The sequence below is a fragment of the Lepidochelys kempii genome, chromosome 1 (assembly GCF_965140285.1).
Source record: "Lepidochelys kempii isolate rLepKem1 chromosome 1, rLepKem1.hap1, whole genome shotgun sequence".
In the NCBI taxonomy this organism is placed as follows: Eukaryota; Metazoa; Chordata; order Testudines; family Cheloniidae; genus Lepidochelys; species Lepidochelys kempii.
The window spans coordinates 231725347-231738642 of NC_136380.1; the positions used below are offsets into that span (position 1 = coordinate 231725347).

A 13296-nucleotide genomic window follows, 5' to 3' on the forward strand; every position below is an offset into this window, starting at 1 on the left:
CTCATAGTGGCCGGCTGGTGCCAGATTATCAACATCCATACACCTTATGTTCTTCATGCTTTTGAAAAAAAAAAATCTATTTATCTTTACTGCAAAGATTGTCTTCGTCTTATTCTCCAGATCTGCTGTGTTACTCACTTAATTTCAGTCTGTAATCTTTCCAGGTCCATTAGAGATAGGCTTGGACCAAATACTATCTATCTAAGATACTCATGACTTCCATTGCTATCTCATTTAAACATTTTACAACCTTTATTACGTTTAACCTCATAACACCCCTATGAAGTAGGGAAGTGCTATTATTATGAGGAAATGAGACAAAGTAAATTGTCCAAACATAACACACGAAGTTTGTGGCAGAGGAAGGAATTAAACGCAGATCTCCCGAGTCCCAGGCTTGCACCATAGCCTTTGGATCATCATTTCTCTTCTCTATACTTCCATTTTGCTCTTACCTGTTGTTGTTGCTCCTCTTCTTTATTTGTTGTTGTTAAAAACAGTTCGCTGATATTCAGTCAGTTGCACTAAAAACCATTTGTGGTTGTGTTTAAATTATAGGAACCGAATATTTTAAGCCCAGTGCAAGATGGGACCAAAAACCCTCAGATTGACAGCAATAAGAGTAACAATTACAACATTGTTAAGGAGGTTTGTATACCTACAAATGAGGTATAGTAGATTCATATTTGTTATTATGACACATTATATCCTTTACATTTGAATTTTGTGGGGGGCTTCGGGTTTTTTTTTTCCTCTTCCAGATTTTGATTAGACTCAGCAAACTCTGTGTCCAGAATAAAAAATGTCGGAATCAGCAGCAGCGATTGCTGAAAAATATGGGAGCTCACTCGGTGGTGCTGGACCTTCTGCAGATACCCTATGAAAAGGTTAGATTAGTTATTACTTATAGTAAAGTACATGAAGTTACTGACTGGACAGTCCTAAAAAGACCTGATACAAAGCCTTTTGAAATCACTGGAAAGATTTCCATTGACTTCAGTGGGCTTTGGAGCAGACCCAAAATCATGATATCCTAATTCTCTACTTTGACAATAAGGAAGCTGAGCTGAATTTTTAAGCATGGGTGCTGAAATACTGAGGACAAAATTGAAAACATGAATATTCATTACCTCAGGTACTCAAAATAAAGGTGGTGTCTTCTCATACTTTGAATAAGAGACCCTGTACTACTGCAATCACTCTGGGGGAGAAGGGACAGGCATTGACTAAATGGAACCCTACAGCGGGATGCACAGATTTGGGTGCTGAGATTGGTACTGTACGTACATAACATGGGCATTTATATGTCTCAGGACCAAACCATGTAATCCTTATGAAGTCTCTACTCTTGCTAAACTCCAGAGTTTTGCCTGAGAAAGGTTAGCATGATTTGGCCCCGTTTTACTGATCTGACCACCAAAATGAAGGATCTAGATGTCCTTTTCAGGAGCCCTTGTTTGAAAATTAGGTGCATCCATCTGTAGTAAGCACTGAAAAAAGACATGAATCCATTTGTGATATCCATTTACATTATCCTGAATTTGATAGTCTGCTGTTCCGACTTTGACACTGGGTTCAGTTCTCTTCAGTAGAATAGTTAGCTGTAACACTTCGTCATAGAATGGCTCACTACATGCTTGTTAACGTGTTATTCTAAGAGTGTAGAAACTAGGTGCCTAAATCTAGTCACCTAAATGTATATTTAAGCACCTAATTGGTCTGATTTTCAAAAGTCAGTGGGAGCTATGGGATGCACAGTACCTTTGAAAATCAGACCACTTGATAGGAGCCTAAATATGGAAGTAAGAGCCTAAATTTAGGCACTCATAAGAAAATCTTGTCCTTAGCTGTATTATCTTTGATGTACCCTGTTTATTATATTATTTAGTGGTAGAGCCAAAATAAAACCGAGTCAACAGCCTGGGCAAAAAAGGGCAGACAGGAGCACTGGGAATGCAGCACTTCATGTCACACTGTGGTGATTCACTGAAGAAGGAGCCATTGATGAGCTCTGGAGAAAAGTGGGTTCAGCCATTCTTGCTAGGGGGCAAGTTGCCATCTTTGGAAGGCACAGGAAATTGGAGGAGAATTGGCACATTACTGATCAGATTGTGTTGTGGAGTTTTAGCAAATGTTTTCTTTTTTCCCCCTTTTGTTGTGTTTGATGTTTTTATCTGTAGACCGATGAAAAGATGAATGAAGTCATGAATCTAGCCCACACTTTCCTTCAGAATTTCTGTCGAGGAAATCCTCAGAATCAAGTTCTCCTCCACAAAAACCTCAATTTGTTCTTAACTCCTGGTGTAAGTATTTCATGTGATTTATTGTTTAAAATAGATTAAGCTGATTTTGATTCACTGACATGTATTGCCAAATAAGTACATAATTGGTTTCTTTTGTTTGTTCTCCATTAATTTTCTCTCTCCCTTTCCTCCTTCCTTCCTTCTTTCCTTTTTCCTGTTACGATTCTTTGTCATTGCTTCTAAAGAGATCCATTTCTGAAAGTGGAAAGCAAAATTGCATTTATAATTTACCTGCCATTATCTGCAAGCATGATGTCTCATTGTCAAGACAGAGTATCACACATGGCTTGATTCTGATCTCACTTACACCTCTGTAAATTGGGAGTAACTCCAGTGAAATCAGTGGAGCTACTGTGATGTAAAACAGTGTGAATGAGATCAAATCAAGCCCACAGTATTTTACTCCTACATTCAGAATGCTGCTGCCACCAAGATCATTTTCCTAGCCTGTCACTTTGACCATGTCCCCCCCTGTTTTTATATCCCTCCACTGTATCTCCCTTCTCTTTGGTATCCTAAACTACTTGTCTTCACTTTCAAGTCGCTTCATAATCAATCCCCACCCTGCCTATCGTTTCTCATTTGCTATCGTGCTGTTGATGCTCACCTCCACTCAGCCCAGGATGTCAGCCTCCACTGCCCAGCCTGGTACATTTTCAAACAAGCACCGTTGTGCTTTCTCCCATGGGAGGCACTTCCCATAAACATCCACAAAGCTACCTCGTTCTTCACCTGCCAACCCCTCCTCAAATCTTCCCTTTGCCAAGATGCCGACAAAAGACGACGTGGGTTAGACTGTTAGTGTACTGGGACTACAGCCTATCATGGTGACCGGTATTGTTTCGTTGTACTCCTCGGTCTATCTGTATCAATCTCTTTGTTTTATACTTCAGTGATAAGCTTCTTGGGGCAGGGACTGTCTTTTTTTTAATTTATTTTTTTTATTTTGGGTTTGTACTGTGCCTAGCACAATGTGTCCTGATCTATGATTGGGGCCCCTGGGCATTATGGTAATACAAATTGTTGTTGTTGTTGTTCATTTTATTTATTTATTAACTAATCAATATTACCTGTGTGTCGTCCTCCTTCAACTAACCCAAAACTTGACCTCTTGTTTAGATAGGCTAAGATGTGAAAAGTGTGGTATTAATTCACTTCCCTTCCCTTTTAGTCAGTCTCCTCTTCCCATCTATCCCCCAGATTTTTTATTTGTTTCATTTATTGTTAGTGAGCCATGCATTGTCATTGAGAGCCAGGATCTTTTCAGCTTACTGGTTGAGCGGCCTGCTAAGCAAAACCCACTTTCGTTAGAAATAATATAATCATATTAGAAGTCCAGAATCTTGACAGACCATAATGGCCTAAGTACATCCCTCTAGAATTAATATGGTCCATTATTTTTTTTATTTTTGGTGTGGATTTAGTGCTGGTGAAGGGTGCTGGGCTGACAGTCCTGGAGACTAAGAGCTCAGTTATCCTAAAGTCCCTTTACAGTGCTCTAGCAGCATGTAGGTCCTTAAAGTGGGTATGAATTTAGTTTGTGACAATTTTAGGCCTTTTTGCACTTTGGAAAAGTAGCCTAAAGGAACACCAATATAAATGAGAATCAGTCCCTAAAGCTTCTATTTACCCCTTGAACAGGCACATGTTGGGGATTGGCCATGATGCCCTTTCAGTGTGTCCTTACTCTGACCTGGAGACTTCTGATCCCCTCTTCCAGTATCCATTCTCAGGACATTATATAAACTAGCTCTGCCATTCTGATGAGGCTGTCTGATTTAAATCTGTTTAGCTGCTTGAAGCTGAAACCATGCGGCACACCTTTATGAACAATTACCATCTGTGCAATGAAATTAGCGAGAGAGTAGTGCAGCACTTCGTACACTGCGTAGAGACACATGGCCGACATGTGGAGTACCTGCGTTTTCTGCAGACGATTGTAAAAGCAGATGGCAAATATGTGAAGAAATGCCAGGATATGGTAATGACAGAGGTAGGTTTACTGTTCAGGTTATATCTGTTTAACACACATACTAATATTCTGAGGTTGCTTTCCTCTGCTGTTAATGCCAATGAAACATGCTGGCATTATAGGTTTAGAATTTTAAATGTTACCATGAATAATGAATATTTTAGCGTACATATTTTTGAGTTAAATCTAATTTAGAAAGGCCATCTGTATCACTACTAGCCGTAAAATGCAAGAGCTACTGTGATGGTATGCAGAGTTCTAGTTCTGGGACTTGCAACAGAGAAATATTTGAACTCCATACTCAGACCTTCATTCTCCTGCACTGTATCCCATCTACCCAGGAAAATTTACCGTTTTGTGGCACTGCATTCTAACAAAACGTGCTCCTGCTTACATAAATTCGTCCAAACTTTGTTATGATCATTTTATGGAACCCCATTACAATCCCAAAGGCCAGATTCTGATCTCCGTTCCATTGGTGTCATTCTGGAGCAACTTTGCTGAAGTCAGTGGAGTTACTGTGGATTTACCCAGAGTAATGGAGTTCAGAATTTGGCCTGGTAAATGTCACTGCGTAGACCAGCTCTCTGAGGGCCAAAGCTTTATGCCATTGAAGTTAGTAGGAAAACACCAATTTGACTTCTCATGGGAGCACGATTTGGTACACACAGGGGCGGATTAGGGTTTTGTGGGGTCCTGAGCCAGAGCAAGTGGGGGCCCTCCCTACCCCTTCTGCCTGCAGTCCCTCCCACCCCTCCATGCTCCCGCTGGGGAGCAGGGTCAGGGCGTGGAGGCTTGCCCCGCTCTGCCTGCCCGGCTCTCCTGCCGGGGAGCAGGGTCAGGGCGTAGGGGTTTGCCCGACTCCATCTGCCCAGCTCTTCACACACTTATTCATGCATCTAACTGTAATTATGTGAACTTCATTAACTTCAGTGAGACTGCTCCATGTGAGTAAAATTACATATGAGCTTAAGTGTTGATAAGATCAGGGCCCAAGTATTATTTTCATTCCTTTGCAATTTTTTTTTCCTTTTGGGAAAAGAAACTCTAGGAAGAAAACAGAGAGGAGCAATAGTCCTGATTTAAGCAGAGTTGAGATGTACAGAAAATTCTCTTTACAGCAATAAAGAAGAAAAATTTCTAATTAAGAAAATAAAACTTCATCCTACATGGATAACCTTTAATTAATTCCATTTCAACTTTTTCAGTTTGTCTGAAGAGTTTTAATATGTAATATCAATTGCAAGCCTTTGCTTTACGTAATTCAAACAATTCTTATGCATTAGCGCTTTTAGAGTTCCTTCCCTCCTACACTCCGTATCATATAGGTTTTGAGCTTCTTATCATACAGTTTTTTTTCTTTTTTTTTTTCAATTTAAATACATTTTGTCAGTGAAGAGAGGTATTGCCATATTACCTCTTCAGACTGATTGCATGATGAAAAGAACTTAGCTCTGACATTTGGATCACAATTCCTTCAGGAATTAGCAAGAAAGGAACCATTTTGATGAGGGGGAAGAAAGAGGACCATTGTGATTTTAGGCAAATGACTTATTTTCCTATGCTTGTCTCCCCATCTGTAAAATGGATGTAATGATATTTACCTAGCTCAAAGACTCCTGAGAGGCTACTGTTAGGGAAGTGCTTTGAGGTTCTTGGATGAAAGATTGCCATATCAGCACAAACATTATTACAAAAGAGAAAACAGGACTTATTTAGGGCCCTTTGACCCAATCAGTGGAACAACAGAGCTTTCTAGTATGTCTTGTGTTCCAGAATGAAGTGCATTGCAGAATGTCGACAGCTAATCCAAAACTGATCATCCTTGTTGATGTTTACCTAGACTTCTTAACTGCTTAGTTGTGACTTACTCATATGGGACAAAATGCTGCAGCATTTTCTCAGTCACAACTGTGAGTGGGAATTTTATCTGACCTTATGTTGGAGGCTTCTTAGAGTTTCTTTAGTGAGGACATTCAAATGATAATTTTATGCTTGGATCCATGTTTGGTTCCCTTTGCAGGTCACCTTTAAACTGGAGGGGAAATAGTTGGGTGGGTAATTTGGAAAATAAGATACTTTTCTGCTTCCATTACCTTTATGATGATCATTTTGTTCCACTTGCACTATAGTTGCTGATGCAGCACCCTCTCTTTTATGTGTGTTCATGTCTTCACATTGAAAGTTCCCTCATGGTCACAAAACAAGTAGCTCTGTGTTCCATTGCCTTATCCAACATCTTGTTTCGTGCATTCAATAAATTAATCTAATTTTTCAGCAGCTGATCATTCTGTATACAGTGTAGGGGATATACTGCATTCAAGGCACATTTTAGGAAGTGACTCTGGGCCAGGTGATGTGTGGCTCTTAAATGGGGCAGCATGCAAGGAATCTGTGACAGGGCCAGATACTAGACTTGGTTGAAATATGGAAAAATATTCTCATGAAAAATTTCAAAGTTGTTTCCCTCTTGCAGGATTTGATATGGAACAATTTCTTAATTATTTTGTGAATTATTTTTTGAAAAAAAGTCAAAATTTCACGTTTTTGAATTTTGATTTCCCCCCATTTCTCCATCCTTTTTCATTTTTGTCACTTAGAACAATACAATAAATGATGTTTGGGTTATTACTTCCCCCCAACTTTATCATTTTTCCTTTTCTCATTCTAACTTTTCCAAAACTGAAGAAGTTTTCTAAACTTTTTCAGTTTTGGAAAACTTAAGATGTGGCAAAAGGGGGTGGGGAGAAAAAAAATGGGTGGGGGAAAAAACCCGAGACAACATTAATTCTGTTGCATTCAATGACTAAAAGAGAAAAAACAAAATTCAGAAGATTCTGAACTTCAAATTTTGAAATTTTCCAGTTTTGATGAAAAACTGGAAAATTAAAAAAAAAAAAAAAACTACAACTTTTCATTAAAGTTTTCTCTTTCCAAAGAGCCTATTTTTTATCCCTGCCATGTGCAAAAAATGTCAAATGAAAAATTTCAGGCAGCTCTACCAGGTACAATTGCCACCCTTGCACTTGGGGATGCATAAGAACTGCCTCTCCCCTAAGAGTGCACTATACCCCAGAGAGGATGGGGAAAATGCAGGGCTATGGCCATGTATGCACTCTGTGCCAGCTTGCTAAGTAGCAGTGGCACAGTAGAGGGAGTAAGCAGCAAGCCCTCAAGGGATGTAGCAGCAGGTACATTGAATGCCCTGGGAGAGCTCAGAGAAGAGCTCTGTCTACTTGGGACAAAACTTTTCCCTGAGATCCACCAGGATGTTGTTGTACCACGTGTACCTGGGCTCTGGGATGTGTCTAACTGGCATGTCTGAGCGCTCCAGGATGAGTGAGTTACTCCTATTACTCACATCTCAGATGTCTATAGCTGCAGCCTTTTTTTTTTTTTTAAGGGAATCACTGGCCTTACATTAACAATATTAGGATACAGATGGTCTCTAGTACATAGAGAAAGGAAGGATAGTTATGTGTTTAAGGCACTGGCCTGGGACACAGAAGACCCAGATTCAGTTCTTGTATTTGCCACCGACTTGCTGTGTGAGCTTGGGTATGCCATTTAATCTGTGCCTTATTTCCCCATCTAAGAAATGAGGATAATAATACTTCCCAACTTCACATCAGTGTTGAGGTTACATTAATTAATGTTTAAGTGGCACTTGGGTACTCCGATGGGAGTGGTATACCTACTAAGATAAATGTAGTCATAGACAGAAATCTGGAGTAACTCTGTTGAATTTCACTCTGCATCAACTGACTTCAATGGAGTTATTCCAGATTTGCAGGTATGCAACTGAGATAACGTATGCTCAGTTAGCCGTATTCTATTTTTCCTAGTGCTCTGTATATAATCAGAGAGCAATTTTGCACATTGCAAGACAGAACGAATCATTAGAAAGTGAACACGATGTGGGATACTTGAACAGTTGGGCAGACTTTTGTACTATCATTTCAGCTGATAAATGGAGGTGAAGATGTGTTGATATTTTATAATGATCGAGCATCATTTCCAGTCCTCCTACAAATGATGTGCTCAGAGCGAGACCGAGCAGATGAGAGTGGACCCTTAGCCTACCACGTCACGCTTGTAGAACTGCTAGCAGCATGTACAGAAGGAAAGAATGTATATACGGAGATCAAGTGTAATTCACTCCTGCCATTGGATGACATAGTGAGAGTGGTAACCCATGATGACTGTATACCAGAGGTAAGCTTGACTAGACAGTGCGGCAACTGAAGAATTATTATAAAGAGGAAAAACATTTGCAGAGCTTCTAAAAGCAAATAGGTTGAATGTTTGTCCAGAAAGCAGTCTTACCAGTTCACCTGTGCTGTTTGTTAAGCTGCACAAATGAGAGAGTAACATTCAGAACATTTTCCAGAAGTAAACTGTTCAATGAAACAATACGATGATGATTGAGTTTGCCATGCTAAAATATCCCCACTGCACGAGTTGGAAGGTATGAGGTGAAATCCTGTCCCTATTGAAGTCAATGGGAGTTTTGCCTCAGTGGGGCCAGGATTTCAGCAAGGGTTTCAAGTGCCTTTATTCACAGCAAGTACAGGCTCAGTCCTGCAAACACTACCAAGCATAGTTCAGCAGTGCTGTGAACTAAACTGTAAACCCTGTATATAATAGAAACCACTTCAAGCCAGGGGGTGCGATAGCACCCCTATTTCCAGCACCTGTGTTTCATAATTCAGCAGGAGCTGGCTCAGACTCTACACTTTGGTCAATGAAGTCAGTGGGACTTTGTGCAGCAGTTGGCCCATGAGTTATCAGTTGGGGACTGGGAATCTCTGATCTTTTTACAGGATCAGGTAATTTGCCAATAAAGAAGCACATCGTACTTTGTGGTCATCCTTATCACAATAAAATATTTTCTTGGTTGAAAATATGTATATTTATTTAAATTACTGCCATTAGTTTAGGAAAACCTCCCAGCTTTTCTGTTTACTGCATTTAAATTTGTCTATTATCCCTACTTTGGACTGTCGAAAATTTAAAAATATGTTATATGTATGTTACGTGCAAAGTGTGTTAAAAGAACATTAAGAATGAAAAGCCAAACATTCAAAAATTAGAAAATGCCAGAATTAAGGCTGCCCGTGCAACCTTAATTTGGCCCTCTTGTGTGTTATGGATTATGATACAATTTTCACACGATCACACAATTTTTTCCACAAGACCCCCTGTCTTATTCAGGGAACAGGATAGACAGTGCTCATTTAATGAGCAGTTCTTCCATATTTTGTTTTATCCTCATTGTTTAATATGTGGCCCCAGGCCTTATTTACTGTATTAACATTCTTTTAATCTAGGGGTTTTTGTATATAATACATATATGCACATTCACCTCCTGAATATATGAAAGGGCCATTTCTCTACCCTTATTTTCCTTAACATGGCTATTACCTTCAACGTGGTCACACTCTCCTTTTTTGTCTGGGCTTGGCTTCCATGCCTCTGCTTCTCCCTCTTCTCTCTTTGCCGATGGTTTCTTCATCGTTTCCTTTAATGGCTCCTCATCCTTCCCTCTTCCTCTTCTGATGATCCCTCATGGTTCTTTACTCCGTCCCCTACTCTTCCCTCTTGGCAATCACCCTGTTGATTGTACCCTGACTTAGCCCTGTCTGTCCAGTCTTACATCTTGAGTAGCCTTTCTGTCAGGCACTGTAGACTTCAAACTCAAGCCCACAGAGCTGCTGTGTGGGAGCTTTACCTTCTGCACCACCACACTGCATGGGCTGAGGAGGGAACTGCTGCTAATACCCCACCATCAGAAGCTGACTCAGTAGGGTCAGATGACTAACAGCAAAATGTTGATTGGACCCCGCTGGGTGTAAAGCTTCCTGTTCCTGTCCCATCCCTTGTCTGAGCAACTAGACACTAAGCTTGTTGCTGCCCAGACCTCTGAGACCAAGTTCCAAGACTTGTTCCTGGTTTCTGGTTTCTCTCTCTGGCTTTGATCCTTGGCATTATCCTAACCTGGACATTACTCCTGGCTCAGACCACTAGGTCAGATCACCCGTGTTAGGGGCCCTGACAACTTGCTCAGACCAACCTCAGTCTCCTCTGAGACTTATCATTGAATCCCTGGACTGAGTATGGACATTGCGGGGGTTCTCACCTTGCCATCGCTCCAGGGCCCTGTGAGTCCACAGGAGTAGATTGTTGCCTTCCAAGCAGAAAACCAGAAATTGAGGGACAAAATACAACAGCTGCAGATGGGAAATGGTTCCTTGCAGGAGCAAGCTATAGCACTTACGTTGAATTTTTGGGGTTCAGCCTGTCAGCAGATGGCCCTCAGAGAGTATCTGCAGTTCAGGATTGGGCCAAATCCTGGAGCATCCAAAAGATCCAAAGGTTCATGGGGTTTGCCAACTTTTACTGGAGTTTTATTCCAAACTTCTCAAAGGTCACAGCCCCTATAACTGTCATTCTCTGTAAAACTCCAAGCTTTCACTGGGCCCAGAGACCTGCAGGCCTTCAAATGCCTGAAGATAACTTTCACGTGTGCTGGATGTCCAGTTGCCATCTCAAATTCCTTCTCTCCAAACTGGGCTTATCTTTCCTCCTAACACATTTATTTTCCCTCTCTTGCAATTCTACTATTCATTCTGTCTCTTAGGCCTGCAGCCTTTGTCTAATCTTTACTCTCCTCTGAATCCTCTTGCTCCTGCTCCCAATCCTGTCATTTCTTCCTTTTTAACGTCACCCAAATCTACCCCTTTTCTCTTTGTCCCCACATCATTCTCAGGTCCTCTCTTTTCTTTATCACTGCAACCTCCTCTTTGGCTATTCGGCACATCAACTGGCACATTTCAGTCAGTCCACAATGCTACTGCTGACATCGTTTGCACTTTACTCTTCTTCAAATTCTGCATTGGCTTCCCAGCTTTCTGCATCTCGTTTGTGCTTTTGTTCCTCACCTGCAAGGCTGTATGTAATTTTGCCTCCAAAGACATTTCTGCTGTCCTTTCCACCTACTTCCTTTCTTTCTTCTATTACTCTTCCCAGTCTTCTCACCTTATTGCTCTTCATCTCTTCCTCTGCCAATCACCCTTTCTTCTTCAGCTTTCCCCCTTGAGACCTAAGCAGTCCCTCCCGTCTTCTCTTTATTAGGAATCCCCACATCCTCCCTTGTCTAAACTGGTGTCTGTTACCTTGTCCTATTTGTCCTGACTTAGACTATAGGCTTTTGGGAGATGGTTGTAATCTCTCTGCAGAATGCCTTGTAAATAATGGCATTATATAAATAACTTAATATATTGAGTTAGTTGTACGGAAGGGAGAGCATCTATCCTGTGTTATTGTGAGCAGTCAACCACTTTGCTAAATTCCCAACACTGTAGTCCTGTTACTACGTTGCATGCAGACTGGGAGCATTAGAGGAGAATACAGAACCAGAAAGAGTTGAAAAGAGAAAGCAGGGAAGGTGGCATGGCTGTCTGCAAATAGCAGACTGAACTTTCTGTGAAATGGCCCTACAAAGTTTCCTTCTCTGCAAATTCCAAAGACACTAAAGCTCTAGGGTCTCTTGTATTTAATCTGCCTAGATTTTGAGTCTCCATTTAGTGTTACAGGGATGATCTGGAAGAGACCCCTATTATAAAGGCTGCCCAACACTTTTGCAATTACTAGTTCCCATTTTAAGTTCCTTGTATCTTTGCCAAACTTGCCATAAGAATAGAAGTTTTCCATCTTTGTGCTCTACCTCAGGCTGCAGTTGTTTTGGTAGTTTCAGCAAAAGTGGCTTAACTGCCTAAGGGAAAATTAGATGGTTTTGCCACTGTTAAATTATTCCAACTGTTTCTTTGAAGTGCTCTGCTGCCTTCAGGATTTGGAGCAGGAGCTTGAATTTAACCAGCAACGATCCAGTCATCAGAAATATGCCTTTTGTTGTCCCCATGAAAATACACCCAGATTTGGCAGTCGGAAGCCTCTGAAAATCGCCACTTGATAATACTCAGTAGAGATTTTAGTGGCAAACCTCTAACATTTCATCTGCACTGAGAATGCTCCAGCTCTACAAATCTTCCTAACATGCCAGGTGCATGAGCACGTTCCAGGCACGGAGCTAGAGTTCCAGTTGGCAGGATTATGCAGCAATAACAGCTGCAGCTGCCACCCTCTCCTTTGGCCTAGGTGAGATGTGCTGTGGACCAGGAGGAGCCTGAGTTAGTCTTATTTCTTCTCCTGACTGGTGGCAATAATTATATGTATTTTACACTCCTGTTTTTTTTTTATTGAGCCAGGCTTCATAACTCTTTGGGAGCAGGCAAGTATCATTCCGCCATTTTACAGCTGAGGTAACTGCGAGGTTGCACAAGGACACTTCTAGCAAAGCTGGCTATAGAATCTGGGACCATATTCAGTACCGCCTCCCCTAAGCGATATAGCATGGAGTGTGCAGCAGGGCTTTAAGTTACTTTTGTGCATCCCAGATTCTGGGCTGTTTAAGGGGCCAGCCAAGACACCAGTATAAGCTAGAGCTGTTAGCAGCTCTAACTTAGAGCAGTGTTACCTAGTTGCTTATGGGCTTCTTCATAGCCCAGAATTGCTGAAATACTCTGTGCTCTGGCCACTCCATTAAGAAAAGGAGTACTTGTGGCACCTTAGAGACTAACAAATTTATTTGAGCATAAGCTTTCGTGAGCTACAGCTCACTTCATTGGATGCATTCAGTGGAAAATACAGTGGGGAGATTTATATACACAGAGAACATGAAACAATGGGTGTTATCATACACACTGTAAGGAGAGTGATCACTTAAGATGAGCTAATAACAGCAGGAGAGCGGGGGCGTGAGGGGAAGAAAACCTTTTGTAGTGATAATCAAGGTGGGCCATTTCCAGCAGTTGACAAGAACGTCTGAGGAACAGTGGGGGGGAGGGGAAGGGGAACAAACATGGGGAAATAGTTTTACTTTGTGTAATGACCCATCCACTCTCAGTCTCTATTCAAGCCTAAGTTAATTGTATCCAGTTTGCAAATTAATTCCAATTCAGC

At 41.2% G+C, this 13296-nt stretch overlaps 1 protein-coding gene across 3 annotated transcripts in view; it reads left to right on the forward strand.

Annotated features, from left to right (window-relative positions):
- The window catches only part of ITPR2 (inositol 1,4,5-trisphosphate receptor type 2), a 356350-nt gene that overhangs the window by 157895 nt on the left and 185159 nt on the right, over positions 1–13296 (forward strand). For all 3 annotated transcript variants that reach the window (XM_073317588.2, XM_073317596.2, XM_073317605.2), the window contains 5 exons: positions 559–648; positions 762–887; positions 2181–2303; positions 4096–4296; positions 8239–8490. In XM_073317588.2, the coding sequence (XP_073173689.1) occupies positions 559–648; positions 762–887; positions 2181–2303; positions 4096–4296; positions 8239–8490 (792 nt within the window). The remainder of the gene's footprint in view (positions 1–558; positions 649–761; positions 888–2180; positions 2304–4095; positions 4297–8238; positions 8491–13296) is intronic.